Genomic DNA, 22,290 nt, shown 5'->3' with positions numbered 1-22,290 from the left:
ACTCTTCGATTACCTTAAAAACCGACATCATACAAACAAACTGAGAATCATTGGAATCCCTGAATCTGTTAAGATAGTTCACCTAATTGAATGCCTCTCTAAATCTAGAGGTGGGGCCATTTTACTACACAAAAACCTACAGTACACTTTAGGAGACAGCATAATAGTCTGTGAGGGCTGCTGTACTGTATATTACCATCATACATACATACAAGATACACTTTGGTCAATATTTATGCACCAAATTCTAATGGCCAGGATTTTTTTAAACAACATTTCCCCCACTTCTTGCTGGTTGAGTGAATGAACATATAGTGGGAGAGGATTTTAAGTTTTGTTTTTTTTTAAAAATAAAAAGTTTACCCTCGGATGGGCCACCTGACCAGAATCCACATTTACACACATGAAAACAAATCTACATTTTAAAATGAATCACCACCTAACTGATCTGTGGCAATTAATCAGACTGTCAGATCATTTTACTTCCAGCTGTGTATCACTCACTATCAAGAATTAATTATATCTTGGTTGGGGCGGAGCTCGTTTCACAAATTCATACCACGGAACTACATGACGTATTAATCTCTAATCATAACCGTGTCAACGTCACTTGAGTTCACAGAGATTCTAGACTCAAGATTCTAGCCACCTTTGGCGATTTCCAGGCTATCTTTCAACCTGTGATAATTTTAAATCCTTTTTCAATGTGACGATGGTCTATATACGATTTATATGAATTCCATCCAACATGGTGAAGAATCACTGAAAAATTATTAACAATGCCAAGACTTGCTAGAAAATTTTCTTCTTACACAAGCAAAATAAACTTTACATTTCTCAAAAACACAAATATTATAGGTGGGGGATGAAAATGGGTAGACTATTGGCCACAATGTCTAAGGCAGCTATACCAAAACATTTTATAAACGGGAATCAACGACCCAACCTCCCAAACCATAGCACAAAGTCCAATGATATGTCACATTTTCAGCAATACTATTCTGCCTTATATGAAGATCACCCAATAGATGAGGATGTCTAACATTGATCTAATATATTTTTAAATCAACAAGACAGTGAAATACTTCAAATAATTAAAGATAATCCATTTCTATGGAACACAAGGGTATGGAATGTGTTGAGACACAAGTTCTGTGTAAATGCTCATGAATCAGATTCTCTCCCACAGAGTTTCATAATGGCAAGTCATCCCTATCCCTTTACTGCTTGGAAAACTAGGCGGATAAGATCAATCTTGCAGCTTATTAATATAACACAATAAAACCATTATCACTTTGGGAAGAGTCTGAAAAATTTTAAATATCTGATTATGGACATTTGTAGTATTATTTCAATTTTATTGTAATATTGCATGGTACTTTAATAAAAAGAATTAAAAATGTAATGAGAAGAATTGTTGTCATTTGACTGTGTATACCTGCTGACCACAGGCATTATTATTTAACGCATAAATGAATACAGGAGCCTTGTAGCTAATGTAACAGTTTCATATATAAAAATGTAGTATTGCATTTACAATGATTTACAACAAGTTAACCCGTGCATGATACTCATGCATTCTAGTCAAATCAAGCTACTTAAGGTGTTAAAAAGGTTCTTGTCATGCATTTGGGCCATAGCCCAGGCCTCAACCACCAACCACTCCCCACTGTCACCCCCGGCAACCACCAACCACTCCCAACTGTCACTTCTCCTTCAAGAAATATATATATATTTTTTTAAAATCTTTATAAACACTTTTAAAAATTAACAAATTAAATTAACAAATTAAAAACATCTTAGTATACCAAATTTCAGCCCTTTCTGAATTTTTTTTTCCACACACACTAAGAATTTTGTAGGTCAGTGTATAACTCCGCCCAGCAGGTGGCGCTGCAGCTTGGTTTTATTTTTTCCACACACACACACACACACAGACAGACAGACTAACACACGCCACTAGACATTTATATTATAGATGATAGGCAGTTGAAGAATTGGTTGGGTAATTCCAATTTGTCTAGATAATTCCTGACACCCTCTGGGGATATTCTCAACCATTTTTGCAGTAAAAATCTGCTTCATCAGGAGTCCATGTTTCTCCACCATCACAATAAAATTACTGATAAAAAATTGTAATCAGTGATTTTCTATCCAAAAATAATTCCCTACAAATCAATGGTTTTGTGTGTCAGTCTGTCACATTAGCAATGTTATAGCTTGCCAAGTGGCTAGGAGCACGCTATGAGCAGCATTTTGGACAAAAAATGCTGCATAGTTGAAAATAATGTAAATCGCTGAGAACACTGACCGTTGAAAGTGTTAAAAAAAATCAGTCACTATAAAAGTCAGCTTCTCTCAAGATGAGATTGTTGAGCACTGATAAAATTATTCTAGTTTTCAAGATCCAGCAGTTTTCCAATTACACCCAGCCACACAAATGCAGAGATAAAATAACCAGTATGACACAGCCCTAAGTGAGAGAGAGGGTAAAATAAACCAATATGGGGACTAAATGTGGAAATTAACTATGAGGCCATCTACAAAATATCTGTATTTATTAATGAGGAGAGGAGTGGGCAGATTATTTGTTTACTAACATGGCAGACAATCTTGTTGCCCCTACTGTCAGTGCACCAAGGCAAACGGCATGATCCACCCTGGGGTGCAACATGCAAAGTTAAACAAATAAATAAAATTATAAAGAGATCTACTGATCCATGGAGAGACCTAAACACAAAGAATGAATGTTAATGTAATCAATTATTGTATGTTTATTTGTAATTAAGAAAATGCTCTTTTAAGTTTGACATTAAATGTATTTTTGTTGATCAGCGTTAAGAATTCTCAAAAATAATTTAATGATCCAAGAGAAAAAAAATTGCAAAAAAAACTCTGCCAAGATGGAGAAACAATTTGTATAGTTTCTCTCATGCCAAAAACACAGAAAAAAAGGTTTCTAATTTGAAATCATTGCACTTGGCTTGCTGTAGTTCCAGTCGAATAAGTCACAGCTTGCCATGATGTGCTAAATTACACAAATCATACTTGCCTGCTCTTGTGGGATGACCTCCCGGACTCCCACATGAGTATGCCAACCTTCCGAATGCCACTCTTCTTCTTGTAAAGAGGGCGGACCGGGCCTCCATGACTACATTCACGCCGTCAGGCCTCACTGGGAAGTACAATTTGCATCATTATGGACCCTTATCCATCTATGCAATCGGGCTGGTTGACAAAGGTTAGCCTAGGGGAGCGAGACTCTGCTCAGCAGCCTAGTAGGAACATTTAAAAAGGAAACAAAAAAAAAGTGCATTTAGCCCAGTGACCCAGACCAAGGTAGTCCACTATGGTAACGGCCAAACCAGCACCTGTGCGCAATGAACTGATGCATCACGACACTGTTAGGAACCACTCCAGCCAGACTGCTCCGAAAGTCTGGTGTTCACTGTTGCCCCTAGTGGTGGGGACAGACTTGGCTGCAGACAAACGGAGGGTCGTGAGATGTGTACCGGCTGTGGAGAACCCAGGAACAGAGGGTAATGGCAGACAGCGTATCCAGAGAATAAGCCGAGGTCAGGGGTCACTTGCTTGGTAGAATAGTTAGAAAACACGCCAAGTGTCGGGGTCACAAGGTAATCAGCAGTATCCAAGGTTCAGGCCAGAAGGTCAGGGGCACGGGTAAAAAGGCAAATCCAAGGTACAGGCAGGGGTCATACATGGCAAAAGAAAGTCCAAAGGTTTTACACAAAAAGCACAACAGCAGGTAGCAAACAGAAATCTGGAAACTATAACTGGCAGGGAGGCTAAGCCCTCCCTGCCTTATATACTGAGACTCTCCAATCAGGGCTTAGCCCTGTAATCACTACCAGGCCCCAGCTAATTAATTAATGAGGAAATTGTTGCTGGGGCGTGCTAACAGAGCGCTCAGCGTCCGTCCGTTGCCCTGGCAATGGCCGGGCTGAGTACAGGGAGTGAAGTCCCGGTCGTCATAGCGACAGCCGGGACGCAGGTGAGAGAGCGGTGCCCACACACCCCCACACTTACCTTTTGAACCTCCAAAGGGGGCCAGAAGGTTGGCAAGTATGCACAGTAAATAACTCCATCCTCTTATGAAATCAGTTAGTAAAACAAACACCTTAAAAAAAAACTAAAAAAAAACTAGGCTTTAGGAGGTCTATGAATTTACACAGATTTTAAAATATCTTGTAATTATATGTGTTAAAGAACCCAGAAAAGAGTAACCTTTGAGATTTGCTTTTTGGTCTATAAACAAGTACTTGGCTTCTGCTTGCTTCTTTGACAAACTGTCTCAGTATTGTCTTCTAGTATTTTTTACACTACTAGGTGCATTTTACAAGCACCTACTATTTTTTAATTCAATAAAGTCGGTCACCCGACGTTTAACTAAATATGTTCTTTGCATATGTACTTATCAAACAAAGAGTAAGATTCAAATCAGCGCCGTGTGTCTCTAACGTCCAGAGACACATCGTGCCGTTGTTCTGAATGGAATATCTGCTCATATTTCCTCGCACCCCATAGAGTTGAGGAAAAATTAGTGGAGATTCCCTACTGTAATGTCTGGTGATGTGCACAGTCAGACATCACAGTGGTGTGCTGGCAATTGAGTTCCCCCCCAAAGAGCCCTGCTCTATTGATTGTTGCTTAAAAAACATTTCCCGTTTACCTTTGCAGGTCATCCCCAACATTGGATACATTTTGTTGAATTGAGCAATTACAATATACAAGCTTTATAATGATTCACAGAACAAAAAATGTCTACCTGGAACAATAGATTTGTGATAAAAAATTGTGTTTACCCATGTGTGGGCAGATTCACAGGATAGTGGGTCAGGGATAGTAAGACTCATATGACGAATGCGCTATTCTTAGACTCACTTTAAGTGAAGAGGAGTTAGTTAGAACACCATATATTTTATTCCATTACTTAAACCAGTGTAGGGCAACATGTTTTTTCTGGAGCATCACAAGTTGCCCTTGCTTCCACATGAGATTACCATTAACTTTGCGGAGAAACAACACCACATTCTGAGCTCAGGTCACCATTATGAGGTAAGCCAGGAAGCCTGGGGTTCTCCAGATGTTGTGAAACTACAAGTCCCAGCATAGTGTCAGCTATTGGCTGGCAAAGCATGCCGAGACTTCCCAGGCTGTCCAGGCCTGGCCTAAACAGAAGGTTAATCGTGGGTAGACAGACAAACTGGCATAAACATGGTACTCTATCATAAGCATACTTTGTCCTTTTTCAAATATTGATACAAGAATGTCAAAATTATTTCTAGGGACACTTTACTGCTCAATGTATCATGTGTGACAACTAGATGGACATAGGTGCGCTAAATTCTAGTCATTACAGAACCTGGTCCAAAATGGGCAACAGCTGCTTTCTTAATATATTGGAAGAATTCAATACACCTTCTGTAATTGAGGAGCGGTAAGGATTAAAAAATTTGAAAAACTCTATCCAAAAACAGCCATATAGAAATTTAACCCACTTTAAGCGCAATGTATTGGGTGGTACAAGAGGCCATTCTATCCACGGTGAAAAAAAGGGGTGCGGTAGGGTTTTCCGGCCGAAAGAAATCTGACACACTACAGCCCGACGAAAAAATAGCGATGAGTACAACCCCGGTAATGGGCAAATTGTGACTTACCATGTTACTGACAAGTGCTATTTGCGACCTCGAAAAAACGACCTTGCAAAACCTGGACGGTAACAAATGACGTCATTTTAATGGTCCGAATGGAAACTGCGGTTTTAAAGTGGAAATGCCTGGACCCACAACATGGATTACATTATCCAAGCTGTTGGTCCTGGCATTAGCGCTTTAAAACCGCAGTTTTCAAAGACCAAAGCCTCTTCACTTTAAAGATTAAAAATAAACAAACATGTAAGGAAGAGGTAAAATGGTGAAAATAAGATGGCGATAACACAACAGGTATTGCAGCAGTACAAGTACCCCCATGATATTTGCTAACAGACTTCACCATGCAGGGTTATGGTGAAGCCTTTGCAGGCAAGAGACAATAAGTCTTTGATGTAATGGGCAAAATGAAAATAAAAATACCTATCACCGGCGAAGACTCTCGGTTTTGCCAGCAATAAGGATTTTCACCCTATAATAAATCTACCTTTTTGAAAAATTCAGCAAAGCACTATACTGCAACACCCACTGCATAGGGGTCCCATGCTATCAGCAAGGGGCTGTTTATCCTAAGGGGTGCAGGGCACATACCCAATTCCCCTAGGGCTTTGGGGGGATACCCCACATATAAGGGGGGGCTGGCTAGGGAGTGAGGCGGGCTGTGACCCTAGACTATTTCATTGTGCATTGTGAAACTGTATATTGTTGCCAAATGTGTTCCCTATCCAGTACTTCCTGCAGGAAAACACTTCTAACTTAAACTACAAAGATAGGGTAGGCATGCAATTGTTAATATATACATTTCTTTATTCTGGAGTTAAATATAATTAAAAACCTATATCATACTTGCCAGCTTTTCCTCGTTGGCTTCAGGGAGATCCTGGGGGAGGTGGGCGTGCGGGGCGGGGCTTGATGAATCACATCTAAATGATTGTCACAATTTTGGCCAATTACAGCAGTGGGCGAAGCGAAGATGACAATATTTGGGTAATTAAGCCACGCCTCTGCCACTTATCTATTGCAGGGGCGAGAACCGCCCTGCTCTCCCAGAAATGCAGGAGTCTCCTAGACATTCCGGGAGAGTAGGCAACTATGTGTTAAAGAAAAGCAGCTAATGAATCTCTAGAAACTGAAGTGTCTTTTACATTTCTGTCTCCATTACTGAAGTCATGTTGTCTTACCTGTCATTCTTTGATTAAATCTTGGTCTCCATGAAAATGGCCACCTCCAAAAGGCATCAATACATGGAGATAGGACACAATTTCTGAGCTGTGTCATCAAGCCACAAATGACGAAGCCAACCACGTCTTGTACTGGCTCAGCATCAGGGAGAATGCCAGACTCTTCAGGGAGTGAGGGAGATCACCCCTATTTCAGGGAGTCTCCCTGACATTCAGGGAGAGTTGGCAAGTATGACCTATATGTATAAATACATCCCCAATGTAAACCAGGAACTCTGCTTTGATAATTTAGACAAAAAAGCAGTGGTGTATTGATTGAGGAGACAGAAGGCCGTGATATAGATTACACTACTTACAATGTGCAATGATATATACTGTAGCTTTACCAGGAAGCACCATTGACCCTTTGTTTGGCAAGTCCTCACCAATAGTCACGGAGGGAAATAAAGCTTAATATATTTGTGAATAGTAGAAAGCTGTTCTCATTAGAAAGTACACAATCATCCCCTTTCGTTTGCTGAAACAACTGCAAGAAAAATCCAACAAAAAGGGAAATTAAATTATCACAATTTCCCAATAATTACTTTTATGCTTTATTTAAATAACACCTATGTATTCCACAGGACTGTACAATCAGGAAAATTGAACATACCATGATAAAGAAATACTGGGTTTTATACAATGAAAAATAGAGTGAACAGGTTTAACTTGAAATAAAAATAGTTTTATTTTTTATATACAGTTCACCTAGTCAACACAAAGCTCACCTACTTCCATCCTTGATGCTGGTGTTTTATAGGTGGTTCTTTGAAATAATTATTTCTTTCACTTCTGCGTCCCTTAATGTTATAACCAATGTTTATACAGTACTGTACAGTATATTCATTTTGTACTTAAAACAGCAAAGGAACATACTGTATAACCCCATTAAAAGCAGGGTTTATAACACTTTCTATGTCTATAAAACGTCATTAAATAATATGGGATGTTCATCTGCACAAGGACCTTATTTGGATATATTCATCTATTGGGTGAAATCTTAGATTGATAACTCAACCATATATAAAAATATACTTGCATGGGAAAACTGCAAAAATAGTGCATCAGTTACTGACCATTTTTTTTATTTCCTCTTTTTAAAAAAAAGAAACAAACATATACATTGAAATGCCAGCCGCCTCAAGTATGACACTGCACGTATTGTCATGCAGGCACATTTAACACATACATCCCAACATTTATAATCTTGAAAGCATGATAAAATAAGCCCCTCCCCAGTTCTGAGCAAACCCTACTCACAAACTGAAAAATTTGTTTAAAACCACCCACTTTTCTGTGGATCGGGCGGTATGATTTAACTTACTATTTTGAGTTGCACATATGTTATGATATATGCAACTCAAAATAAACACTTAAATGTGGCAAGGGCCTTCTTAACAGCATTATAGACCCGCAGGTAAAGCAGTGCACTGGGACCCTACCTGTAGCATGCATGTGTGGTGGGGGGAGGGGGAGGAATTGGAAGGGAGAAGTCGCAGATTTGAACACATTTTTGCTTCAAAGGGCGCAGAACAGAGTCAAAGAAAACCAAAACATAGTCACTGTCGCGTCATAGCCTTCAAATTTCATTGCGCGCCGTTACATTTCTTTCATTATTTACGTTTAGTAGGTAGCAGGGGGAGGCAACTGACATGTACTATTAAAAATATAAGAACTGTATTATGACTTTACAACTTAAAAACCATGTTTGTTGATTTTGTCTTGCTTATGTAGTTAGTACGTGTACATTGTTTTCGTCAAGGTCATAACATGGATTCACAACAGCAAGATCGCATGTACAGATAACAGCCGATACTAAGTTGATTAGTCCACCTAAACGGTTTAATAAAGAGGGTCTGAATAAATCTCCCGGAATAATATATTGAAAAGTTGGCAAGCCTATGGGACATCCAACGCTAAATGACACCCAGGGAGACTGACAGACATTCTGGGCTAAAAGAATACAAAAATATTTAGTGATAATAGTTACCAATTATTTTTCAGCACAGCCAAAGTGACCAAAGTGTTACTTGTCAACAGTGCTCAAAAGGTGCCAGTTTGCACTATAAAGTTCATAGTTGCCTACTCTCCCGGAAAGTTCGGGAGACTCCCGAATTTCTGGGAGTCCTCCCGAAATCCCAAGAGAGCAGGACAACCTCCTGATTCCTAACCACCTCAATAGTTAAGTGGTGGGGCCCCATCCCCTGCTGTAATTGGTCAGAAAATGTGATGTTTAGGGGATGGGGTTAAATTACGCGATCCACCGGTCCCCATCCTCAACACGCCCACCACCCCCTGATCTCCCGGAGCAGTCCTTACCAAAGTTGGCAAGTATGATCAAGTTTCATCTATCTAGTGCAAGTTAGACAATGAAAGCATAGGTCTAATTGATGGTCTGGGTTTTAGTGCAGATTTGCACTTTTTGTGCAAGGTTAGTACATTATCCTCAGTGAGCTGGAGGAAAATAACAACTGCATCACCGCCATGTAGGAGCATGTATTCCCACAATAAGACATTAAGAAATAAATAACTTTTTTTTGCAAGTTTTAAAAAGGATAACTCCACCCAAAACTAGATATGACAAAATAACAGAATTTTACTTACCTACCATCCAGCAGGTCCCCAGAAGGCTTTAACAGTCCAGTGCTTCACTTATCTCTCATGCTATTGTGAGCCAGTTTCAAGTTGTTATCAATGTCCCGCCCCAATTAACTCTCAATTTGCATGAGGCGGGGCATTGACAACACCACACCAAACAAGATGTAGATCAGGCCTGTCCAACCTGCAGCCCTCCAGGTGTTTGTGAAACTACAAGTCCCAGCATGCCCTTCCAGCTATCAACTGGTTGTCTACCGGCAAAGCATGCTGGGGCTTGTAGTCTTACAACACCTGGAGGGCCGCAGGTTGGACCGGCCTGATGTAGATGAAGAGAGAAGGGCAGCACTGGACTGTTGGGAGTATTCAGGGGAACCTGTCAGAGAGATCTTCACTGCAGCAATGATATGTAAAACAACTACATCCTCTTCAAATCGATTTGTTAAAAGCTAGATATAAATTATGCACAATTTTGATGATAAATACTTGTCTACAAAGATGATCTTCGAGGCTATGTGTGTTAAGCAAAATAGCTACATACAGATTTTCAGAGTAAATATTTTTGCATCAAAATATATTGTCAAATAGTCGTTGGAAATAATATCTACATGCACAATGTCCCTTTACCAGCTGGTGGTGGTGTGTTCTGTGCAGATGGCTGTGGACTGTACACAAGAAGGGAAGCCCACCGTCTTTCATTTTAAATATAACAATTTTATTGCTTAGATTGTTTGATACAGAACAGCTTTTCATTTTGAATTTGGAAGAACTGTACAGCTGAATAAAAAGAGGAAAACAAGTACCAATACAAGTGATTCTCTGTTCATGTGGCATAGACTAGTCTTGTACATAATAATGCATAGCAGCAGTTTAAGTTCCCTTTAGAAAATTATGAACTTCTACATTTTCACCATAGTTTCCTGTTTCCTAAATGGGTTGTTCATACAGACAGAGAAAAGGAGAGAAAAAAAAACAACATTGTGATCTTGGAATTACTGTTGTGTAATCCCCACTATATCAAGGATAACTATCTATTTCATTGGGGCCTTTATTGCATTCACAGTCAAGTGCTTATTGTAGTGATTACATGACCTTATTTTTAAATAAATTTTGCAGTTAATTTGAAAACCAAAAATAATAAAAAAAATAATAATAATAATCAGAAAATTCAGTTTAAAGACCTGAGAGGAAAAAAATTAAAAAAGAAAGGGAAAAGGACACAATTTGCAGAAAATGCAAGCTAAATCTAAGATTCACCCAGAGTTCAATCAGGCATATATTTCACAGTTTATTATCGGAAAAAGACACAACAGCCTGGGAACAATTCAATTCAAACTCATTAACAAAAAATGTATTTAGCGTAAAAAAATTTTTAAAAAAAATACAGACCTTATCCATCAGGTTACACATACATTTAAATAAAGCTTTCACTCCATTTTGATTATTGCTATCAAATGTCCCACTTTTCTGACAGGTTGTTCAGTTTTGATACATCACTTTACAGTGAAATGTGTAACATCGAGGGTCTGGAGATATATAGAATCCAAAATGAAAGGACTAAAATGCATGGATGTCTTAATTTTGATTTATAAGAACACTTTGTAAAGAAATATTTAAGGAATCATTGGTTAAATTTATCTCATCATTCACCAGACCTAGTCATTTGTGCCAGCAAATTTGCACTGCTCATCCCATACAGAAATATATTAGTTTACATATAATGTAGTTGCATTCGGATAGGCGTGGCTTTAGCTGCTGCTCTGTTACATTGGTCATTCAGTTGATTGTCAGGCATTGCACAGGTACTGTGACAGTGTTGTACTGAATGATCCCTCTCCGGTTTGATCTCTGCTTAGACTCCTGACTTTAAATTGTTGAAGTGGCCTGAATTATAAAAAATACATGCTTCCCTCTAAGTACAGACCAAACAAACTAATAATCTTTGCACAATCTGTTTATGAAATCCTCTTACAGTTAAATGAATAAAAATCATGATGGGGCATTAGCGCAGATGAAATGTTCAGACTATAGCCGGAGAAAAAAGAAGCTATGTAGTCCTTGGAGGTATTATTCCACCGCTAACTACAAAAGCCTATTACTCCGGTCGGCTGTACAGGTCCGTTATATCGAGCTTTAGTCTCTATGACACAGACAGTCTGTGCTATAATTGAAGACGACAGAATCAGAATGTATTTGATATACATTCAACAATGGCCTAGAGGGAAGCACATGACATGTAATAACACCGCAATGGTAGATATACCTTCACGTTTTAAGTCCTGGAGAATGCAACAAACCGAGGAGAGCAAATTGCACAGTTACAGTAGAGTACTTTTTATATATATAACAAACATTTGTATCTACGTGTATAGATATATATCCAAAATATACATATACACACACATACCCAACATACACACACATATTATATATACACACACATATGTATATATTTGTATATATAATATTTATTTTATTATGTACACATACATATACACACACACACCATTTTTAAAGTCATCTTGAAGCGCCATAGTACAAACTGTATTCTATTCTCACTTTATTTCACCAGTAGTACATTCCTGCCTGAAAAGAGAATAATCATGGCATGAAGGTAAGGCATTGGATGCTGGAAGACAGTACTGTCTGCTTGTTCCACAGTCCACCTCTTGTCCTTCTCCGCCCTCCATGGCAGGACACCTGAAAGTCTGCATTTACCCTATTGAGCACAAGCCTCTGTTTTCACTGAGAACAGGGTTGGAATGGTGCAATGCAAGAGAACTGCCAAAGGCTAGCATTTGAAAAAAGCAAAAGTTTATATTTATACATTTTTATTAATACCAGGATTCAAAAGTTACTTGGTAAATTTTGAAAGGCAAATATTGCCCAAACGGATCTGCAAAATGCAGAGACTAGTAAGCTGTTGAATTCAAGGAAAGAGAATCAAGACATAGGCAGGGGCAGACAGTTCCATTGGTGGTAATGTTTCTGCTGAATCCTCTTGTGTATGTGTTTATGCGAGGTAGAACAACTACTCAATAATAACACCATTCAAACACCTTGTGTAGGATCAAGTTGTGAAGTGAAAAACTATTTTTTCCTGGATTATGGCAACTGCCATACGCTTTGTGAATATTTTTATCCAGCTATTTTCAAATGCATGACGGTCCACTATTGTCCATTTATACAGCAAAAACAATACTCAGAGTGGAGCAGGGAACGAATAAGAGGTCTTTAAAAAAAAAAAAAAAAAAACATCCCCTGCATGTCCATTTGCTTTATTTTTCTTCCAGTTATTGGCTGCAGTACTGAATGGCTTTTTTTCCCCCCACAACTTTAAGTGTCCACCTATGGAAAGACAGTGATTGGTGTACAGGAACAAGCTTTCATATGCAAAAAAAAAAAAAAAATAGAAAATAAAATATAAAAATGTAATGCTTAACTGGAAAATGTTCTCTCTGAATATGTAGTAATTTCCTCTTTTACGTACAAAACTGAATATTGAAAAAAGGGGGAAAAAAAAAAAAAGAGAGTGATACCAAAAGATATAATAAAGTAGTAAGGCACTCAAAATCAATAGTTTTTTCATTTACTGAAAAGGTTATGGCACATGGTATGGCCTGCCATAGTCGCCTTTAGCTGTAGAAATCTCTTCGAGAAGGATCAAGTGTAAATATGATTCTGTCTTAGCAATTCATTAGGGTCACCCCAACGCCTGGTTCATTTAGCCCCTACAACAGGCAGGGATCCCTCTGAGGTGAGACGCGTGTTATTCATAGTAGGTTTTTCAGACTCCTTGTTAGAACCTTGTAGGTTTTTACGGTCAGAACTCCTACGAATGTCTGTATCTTTCACAATCTCCACCCCCACAGCCTGCTTTGGGGTGCTTCTTCCAGAGGCAGCTTCATTATTTTGAGATGATTCCTCTGCAGCCACATTTAAAGACAGTTTCTTTTTACTTCGGGTTACAGAGTGGCTGTTAAGACTTGATGGTGTATCATATTCATTTTCAGACATGTGGTGTGTGCTGCTCTGCATGGACTCTGCGTCGCTCTCGTCTTCGCCCCTAAGCTGTCGCTCCTCCTTGTCGCTGTCCTTCCCCTGACTTTTCATATCTTTTACTTTCTGATGGATACGCTGGTGGCGAACAAGGCTGTGCTTCAGGGTAAAAGTGCGCTCACACGTCTGGCATTTATAAGGTCTCTCACCTAGAAGAGAATTACAGACATGTATTTGAAAATAATGTCCTCAGAAGAAAAGACAAACAGGACTGTTAATAAATAAAAAAAAAAAAAAGGTGACTACTGTAATTAGAGACAATGATTTGGTGTTTCAAACTGGTTACAGAAGTTGTATTGACAAATTTGAGAACTTCAAATGTGCACCAAACATAGATTAAAAGATAGTCACGTACAAACCAAATAATTTACACTCATTTATATCTCACCAAAATTAATTGACTACCACTAATAATAACCCTGAGCTCTTTAGATACCCATGGTTTTGTTATTTAGGGCAAATCCAAATATATGTTCATTCACTTCTCACCTGTACAAAACTTATAAAGTACCGTTGACTACCACTACAGGGGCAAACGCAGGATTTGTAGAGGGGGGTTTCGACACCACACAACCGGTGGGCGTCACCAGCATGGGGGCGTGGCTATAATTTTAGACAGTGCTTGGTTGCTCTCCAACTCTTCCTATCCCCATAATATACATGGGCAATGCTGCGTGCACTACTGTTAGGTGCACACAGCTCTCCCTTTTCAAGCAGAGCTGGGTGAAGCAGGGGCAGCCACCTCAATTATACAGTGCCCCAGGTTTGGAGGGGGGTTTCCAGGCACTAGGAAACCCTCCTTCGGTTTTCCTATGCACTATGCACCAATGTTATACAATATATGCAGATCAACATGCAAATATATTATCACACATCACTAACCTGTGTGAGATCGCATATGTCTTGTGAGATCCTGAAGGGACCAGAACCGCTTGCTGCAAACTGTGCATATCTTCTTTCTTTTGTCTGCTTTTGTCCCTTTTGTCTCTGATTTAGAGTCCTTGTCATCATCACTTTTATCCAATGATTTGTCCATTTTTTCATCAGTTACTCCTTCGGCTTCTCCTTTCTCCAATCCAGACGGCTCACTCTCTACAGGAGATTTGGACATTTTTAAGTCAACTGGGAGCTCTTCTTCCTGGTTTCCGTCATCCCCAGAAGTGACATGATCATTTGTATTGCAGTCAGAGGTCGGTACATCTTTGCACTCATAGTCACTGCTTTTCTCTTGCTCCTTGCTTACACATGAGTGAGCCTTCTTGTGCCTGCCTAACGTAGCAGCAAACTTGAAACTTTTCCCACAGACATCACAAGAGTTGCTGGAAGGTTGTTCATTGGCTGACAGTTTGAAATCGATCAGCTTGCTTGCAAAATTAAGATCAAGGCTTTTGTTGCTGACCACATCATCCTCCAACTGCTCATCTCCTTCTTGTTTGCTGTTCTCCTGGTCTAATGTCAGTTTCTCAGTTTGCTGGCTCTTGGAGACCTGCTCGCCATCTGTGAGCGGAGTTAGCGCTGATTTATTCCTTTCCCTAGAAGTTAGGTCCAACACATCAACTTCTGCAGCCGACAAGTCTGCGTCAGACTGACTGTCTGTAAAGAAACATACACATTTTAGAATAATGCAAATATATGTCATACACATTGATCCAGACTATTTAAATAAAGGAGGTATTTTATCAAGCCTTGAAGGACTTTTCTCTAACAGTAAACCATGTGTTGTGCCTTAAATGATATCATGCAAAATATTTTAAGCAGCCAACATGCATAATGTATTAATGTATGGATAGAGGCTTGGAAAACATAAAGCAAAATACATATATATGATTGTCAGCTGCCCTAACACCTCACCTCTTACACTAGATTAATCTCAATACATGTATATAGTTTTGAATTGGCTGAACAGTTGTATTGGAAATGTTTCAGAAATGGTAAATATATTATTCAGCATTTCGGTTTACACAGCTATCACAAAACATGTAACATTTCATAGCAGGGATGGACAACCTGCGGCACTCCAGCTGTTGTGTGATGCTCAGGAGGCCAGAGGCCTCTACCCAGTTACACCTCATGAAAAACGTAGATCAGCAGAGCTGGAGTGTTCATGTTCTTCCCTGTTTCATCTCTAATATTTAAGTATATAAAACTGTAATAACCAAAGAACATAAAAAGGAGGACATCAGCCTATGTCAGTCATCCATGATTCCAGTGCCAAAAGCAAGCAAAATGCCTATCAGCACATGTGATTACGAAAAATGTAGTCATAAGATGGCCTGCCTCTGCCAACAAAACACAAAATGTCATGAATTGTATCTCTGCTCTGCACATCTACCTGATATAAGCCCTCAATGCCTTATTATGTATCTATGTAGCACCAAATGATATTATGTAGCCCTGTTTTTGGAATATGTAATCACTCACGTCAGTCCCCGCCTCATTGGAGCTTACCGCCTAAATTCCTTACCAAACACACCAATTTACCTACCACTAAGTTTCTGGACTGTGTGAAGAAACTGGAGCACACAGAGAAAACCCACACAAACATGGGTAGAACATACAAACTCCACACAGATAGGGCCCTGGTAGTAATCTAACTCATGGCACCAGGGCTGTGAGACAGCATTGATCACCACTGTGCCAATGTGCTACCCATTTAGCAGCAATAGGTTTACAGGATAGCAGCACTCCTTTCACAGTCTACTTAGCCCTCATGGAAACTGTATGATGGGATGCTGCTCGGTTATCAAAAATGTACTGTAATGTGCTATATCACACCATGTGTATCAATCAAATATCAAGTATCTGTTGAATACTGGTAATGTTGGTGAGGGCTCTGTGTGCAGCAAAAGCGGTCGGCTCTGAACCTGCCATGAATTAGACAGACTGTATATATTTTTATTTGCATTGTGCTAGAAACCTACGTGTGTCCTATGATTATCTCTTAAAAAGGGTTTTCCACTTTTAAAAACTCCTGTCCCGATAAAAGTTCTTTGATTTTAGGCTCTCTCTCATGGTACAAAGAGTCGAGAAGTACTGGAGTTGATTGGCAGAGGTCACAGCCTTATGTGAATGCTGGGATCCTGCTAAATAGAATGCATATTGTGGTTCCCCTCAAAAGTACTAGCAAAAACCAATAATGTGGTTGTCTACCATATTGTAATGGCACATCACAAATGATGCTGTAAAGCATATGGTCCATTTTTGTGCAATGGAGTGTATCTTCACTTAAAGGAACAGTACAACAAACAAACCACAAACAACTACTGGAAGAAAAATAAAAACCTATACACAGAGATCAGGATCTCTATGCAGAATAAACTGTGCTCAAACGCTTGACTGTATAGTTGTAAACAACCAAATGTATATTTAATCAGGATATTGCTCTTTCAGTCATCTCAAGCTGTCCATACAATGGAGATAATTTTTCAAAAACAAAAATAGGCGAATCCACTACACCATAAACAGAACGGCTAAGCGTATATGTTCTAACTGCTCAGCTACTGGCAGCACGTGCCAAAACAATGCCCGGTAGGAATCTGTACAGTGCTTGTTGTACAAGACAATTCCACCAAAATGTATGTTCTGTAGAAGGATTTGTTTTTATTTCAGGTTTAATTATGCTCAGTGTATTTCTAGGGGTGAATACTATGTTTATACATAGTAAAAACATGCAAATAACCTATTTTGACAGGAGCAGAGACAGACAGGCTAGACCAAAGCAATATCTACACATAACATTAACTACACTTTGAAGCCTATTTCCACAAGTGTGAATAAGATGATTGTGCTACCTGTACTATCATGAGATCCAACATCACTTTCTTTAGACTGGGCCATAAGACCGTTTCTTCTTAAGGAGAGATTGGCAACTCCATGTTTGCGTAGGAGATGTCGCTCACAGTTAGATTTGGTAGAAAAGAAGGCATCGCATTGAGCACAGGGATAAGGCTTCTGACCTGAAGCAGAAAAAAAAAAAAAAAAAAAAAGTGTTTACCCGACTTGCTATTTTTTATACAAACACCAAGCTCAAGGTCAATATATAGGAATAGGTTTCATTGCACAAGCCATATGCAAGATGTTCTAATATTATGGGAATTATAGGTCACAGGAGTCAGGAGTGATGTGGGTCGAGGCAACAGAGGAGGGAGAAGGGAGAGCAAGAATATCTTTTAGAACAAGAGAGCCTCTCTAGGCTGGACACAAAAGCAGCATTATGATGAACACCCACTCTGCTTTAATCTGTCTCAAGTTGCTCGTTTTGCTGCTAATTAACAGCTAAATCTGCATTAGGAGATTGCATGGACCAATCCTTACTTCCAAGCTGTCATGTGACCACACTTTACCTAATTACATGGATATCCATGCCTTCCCTTGTCCCTCAGGAATGAGGAAAAGCTGTGTTTGCATCAAATCAGAAGATGGGATTGTCAGTAGTTTTATGTGTTAAGTAACATGTCAATCAAACAAATATACAATCACGACTGTGAATGTATTCTTTAAAAAAATATAATTAGCTTTTATTGCTCATCTAAGGCTTCATAAGTGGAGCTATTGATCTTATTTTTCAAAAAAATAGATTGTAGAGCTGTTCGGTTCGATAAAACCAGTGTACTCCTAACTCTGAGGTGCTGTATTCAAATCTATCTGGTCTTACAATAGGACATGTGTAGCAATGCTTGATTTGGCAGAGGAAGTGACATCACAGGTGATGTAAAACAAAGTACATAATAAAAATGTCTAGACATAATTGATAGCAAAAGGTGTAAGATTCTAAAGCAACATCAAAATAAATATTAAGCCGACATGATTGCTCATATACAGATATCCAGGATCATTTTCATTCATTTAAAAGGTACATTACTAGGCAACAGTTTGAAGCTCATCCATGACAATACTAGTTAAGCTGTTTACTTGCAAAATCTGCAACCACCACAATACTTTTATTATTTGAAATTACACAATCTTGCACAGAGAATATGTGATGGGTGAGGATTTAGTAATCCAGATGGTAATGCAAGTCTTTCATAAAGAAAACTTCTGTTTAACAAACTCTAGCCTCAGCAAATACTACTAAAAACACAAACAAAAATTGTAGTGTGTCTTTGTGCCCAAGTTATTGGTTTTTTTTTTAAATCTGCTTTTTTGCATTTTATTTTATGAATACACCCCAAAATACTCCTGGAAACATAATATAATTCAAAACTATAATACAAAAACAGCATTGGAAAGAATGACGTTTTAAGAGAAAAAAATAAATAAACAAGCATAACTCATACAAAAGAAAACCAGACACAAACATGTGTGCCCTACATCATTTACTTTAAAGGAGTGCATCTTAACTTTTTTTTTTTTAAATGTAGAAAAGGTGGTAAGAAAAAACCCTGTCCATTTGTCCGAGGCTCTAATTGTTAAGAAATCAAGGGGAAGAAGCAGTAGAAAGAAAACATTTTTATTATAAAAAGGGCCTTTGTGGAACTAAAGTTTGATACAGTTATTATTAAAAAGAGATAAATGTAACAATTGCATCACAAATACCATAGTGATGGGTGCACTTTCGGCAGTACGATAAGTGTAAGAATTGTTCAGGCTCTCTTACCTGTGTGAGTTAACATATGTCTCTGCAGGGAGCTTGCCCATGGGAAAACACGAGGACAATAAGGACAGGTTATTTTTTGCAAGGAGTTGGAGTAAGAATTTCTCTTTCCCCTTTTATCTTCTCCACTATCTCGCTCATCCTCACTTGTACCATTTTTGTCCACAGCATCTTTAAGGTGTTCAGTAGACTGCAGATACGGACTGAACTTATTAGTATCTGTTGTGGCCAACATCTTCTCAACGCTTGCAAATTCACCACTTGATTCCAGATCCACACCAACAGTTATCTTAGGTTTATTTTTTGTTCCTTTTTTTCTACCCCTTTTCTTTGCTCCTATAACTAATGCAGCAGAAGTGGAGATGTCAGATGGGCTTGTAGAGCTTGCAACAGTGTGGGGGGCATCATCAGGAATAGTGGGTTCCTTGTGATGGATTGTCATCTTGGATTTGGAAGCCCCAGATTTTTCAGTGGTGGGTGAATTGTTGGCAGCAGTCTGAAAAGTAGGTGATGTAATATCAGTTTTTAGCAAAGGAGAAGCAGAGGATACAGAAGAAATTATCTGTGCAATGGAAGCCAGGGGTGGCAGCTCTTTAGAGGCTGGGGGCTTTGGCAAGAGTAGAGGTGGTTTAGGCCTCAAAGGTCGAAGCATAGTTGCATTTCCAAGAACAGCAGGAGAAATGATTGGGACAGTCAAATGCACAGGAGTTTTCACTGGTTTGGAATGTGTGATAGCTGCAGCTTTCTCTAGGATCTCATTGGCACTTAATGGGAGTGGGCATGGATGGCAACTAAACAGTTTGCCAACAGGGCCACATATTTGCTCATGTGTCTTTGTCTGAAATTGAGCATTATCTTTTTCCTGTTTAGCATATTTAGGGATGGAGAGGTCAATGGGTTCCATGGAGGAATCAAAACAGGCATTAGAGGAGTTGTAAATGTTCTCCTCCTTCACTGGTAACCCACATGGGTTCTTGTTCTTTTGAGAAAAGTCTAAGGGCTCATCAAGGTCCATCGGAAAGCTGGCAGTATGTTCAAGTTTTAGAGGGAACGTGGATCCCCCTCCATGAGGAAAGCCATTCTGTGATTCCAGGTAAGATGTGGTAGGCTTCAGATCGAGGTAAGTGCTATCCTCCAAAGTTGGAGTATCTGATCTACTTTGCTGTGGACTACAGACCGCAGACAAGATGTGCTTTTCTATTTCCTTCTCTTGAACATGCTGGTGCTGCTTAAGTATGTGGTGAATGCAGTTTCTTTTGGCAGAAAAGGCAGTGCCACACTCTTTGCATTCAAACAGCTTCTTTTTCTGGAAGTTGGTGTGGCTCCTCATGTGTATATGCAGCGCACGGTAACTCTTTAAGTCCTCCCCACAGCATTTACAAATTGTGTCTGGAGAACAGAGAGCATCCACCATCTCAGTTGTGTTTGTGGATACATAGTCAATATTCTTTTCTATATCCTTCCTGGTAACCTTGAGATGCTTTTTACGTAGGTGTCTCTCACAGTTCGCTTTAACAGTAAAAGGATACTGGCAAATTTTACAGATGTATGGCCTTTCACCACTGTGTGTCCGTAGGTGTCGTATTAGTGCAGCTTTGTCAGCTGCAATGTAATCACATATATTACACTGATAAGGTGATATTCCCAAGTGTGTACGTATGTGGGCCCGCAAAACACCAGAGAAGGTAAATACCTGATCACAGAAACGGCAAGGGTAGAATACTTTCTTAGCTTGGGTTGTTTTTTTGCTGTTTGATTCAGAGATAATTGATTTCAAATCCCCTTCAGCTACCTCTTGTTTGATCTTTGCCTCCAAATCTAAAGGCATGAAGGCTTCTATAATACTGTCCTGTTCTACTTGGGTTTTTAGATCTCTTTGACTCAGTGAATCAGAGCTGGGTATTTGGGAATTCTTAGCGGAGGAGCTACAGTTGGCTCCAGACCTGGATTGCAAATATATGGCGCTTGTGGCAGACTCCACGGTATTCTTTATCATCCTTAGAGGTGGGGGAGGAAGGCTTGGGCTGATGCAGCCTGGAGATGCCTGCTGAGTGGTACCAAGAGCTGGGGGAGTAGAGGCAGCAACAACTGTACGAGGAGTCACTGGTGGCTTTGGCTTCAAAGGTGGCATATGCTTTAGAACAGCAGGAGAATGTTTAGACAATGGTGGAAGACTAATCTGAGAGGGTGCTGAACTAGCCATTTTTAATATTTGCTGAATATCAGCCAGTTCTCCAGAGAAGGGTTTCACCACAATGCTGTTGTCAGGTTGTACAGTAAAGCCCTTCTGGAAAGGCTGCAATGAGAGCAACTTCATGTTCTCTTTTGTTGGTGGCAGGACAGAAAACGGCCCACCGACAGCGGGTGCTTCTAAAGGAGACAACTTCAGCATAGTTGTGTTGCTACCAAGCTCGTGAGGTAGGTTGCTCTTCAGAACTTCTATGTGCATGGCCTGGAAACAGTCCGGTGTATCATCTTCCTGACCGACAGGCTTGATGTCTTTGGTGTGCTGCAGGCCCAAGGCTGCCATGAAAGCTTTCTGGTCTTGGCCTTCCCCAACAGAGTTTTCGGTTTTGTGCTTATTGGAAAACTGACCGTGTTTGTGGGTTTGCATGTGCAGTTTCAGAGCTGAAGGCATAGGGAATGCCTTGTTGCAGGTTTCACATATGAAACTGTGCAATTCACTGATGCATCTTCGTAAGTTGGTTTCACACCAAACCTATTCCCATAGAGGGGCAGGAGAGAGAAAGAGAACGTTGTAGAGATAAACAGGTAAATCCATATCAACTTGCAAACGTAAAGTAAACCTTTACAAACATATTAAATTAAGAACCTGCTCACCACTGACATATAGAATAAATAAATGCATCACAGGAAAAAAAAAGGATTACAGTCAGCATGTTTATAATAATATCATGTTTGCATTATTTATGCAAGTTACATGACAGGTATAATTTCTGTCTTTCAAATATAATGAGAAGAGTTTAATATATTAACCGTATCCACTACTGGCTGTGGATGAGTTAACATCTATCTGGGTCTAAGGGCAGACCAGTATTTTTTTTCTCCACATGCCATTTAAAGCCTTGTGAACTGGGGATTAGAATGATAAGCCCTTTACTGCTATAGAAACCCAAAGAGCATTGCATGTCTC

At 39.4% G+C, this 22,290-nt stretch overlaps 1 protein-coding gene across 4 annotated transcripts in view; it reads right to left on the bottom strand.

The window, feature by feature from the left end:
* Window positions 1-10,177: 10,177 nt before the first annotated feature.
* The window catches only part of RREB1 (ras responsive element binding protein 1), a 66,299-nt gene continuing 54,186 nt past the window's right edge, over window positions 10,178-22,290 (bottom strand). For 3 of the 4 annotated variants that reach the window (XM_075213023.1, XM_075213024.1, XM_075213025.1), the window contains 4 exons: window positions 19,140-21,855; window positions 17,335-17,499; window positions 14,426-15,136; window positions 10,178-13,692 (listed from right to left, as the gene is read on the bottom strand). In XM_075213023.1, the coding sequence (XP_075069124.1) occupies window positions 13,205-13,692; window positions 14,426-15,136; window positions 17,335-17,499; window positions 19,140-21,855 (4,080 nt within the window). In that variant the 3' untranslated portion in view covers window positions 10,178-13,204. The remainder of the gene's footprint in view (window positions 13,693-14,425; window positions 15,137-17,334; window positions 17,500-19,139; window positions 21,856-22,290) is intronic. The other variant, XM_075213026.1, reaches the window with a different exon arrangement.

The sequence above is a fragment of the Mixophyes fleayi genome, chromosome 5, assembly GCF_038048845.1.
Source record: "Mixophyes fleayi isolate aMixFle1 chromosome 5, aMixFle1.hap1, whole genome shotgun sequence".
In the NCBI taxonomy this organism is placed as follows: domain Eukaryota; kingdom Metazoa; phylum Chordata; class Amphibia; order Anura; family Limnodynastidae; genus Mixophyes; species Mixophyes fleayi.
The sequence above is the reverse complement of the archived record's forward strand: the minus strand, read 5'-3'. Positions and strand labels throughout refer to the sequence as shown.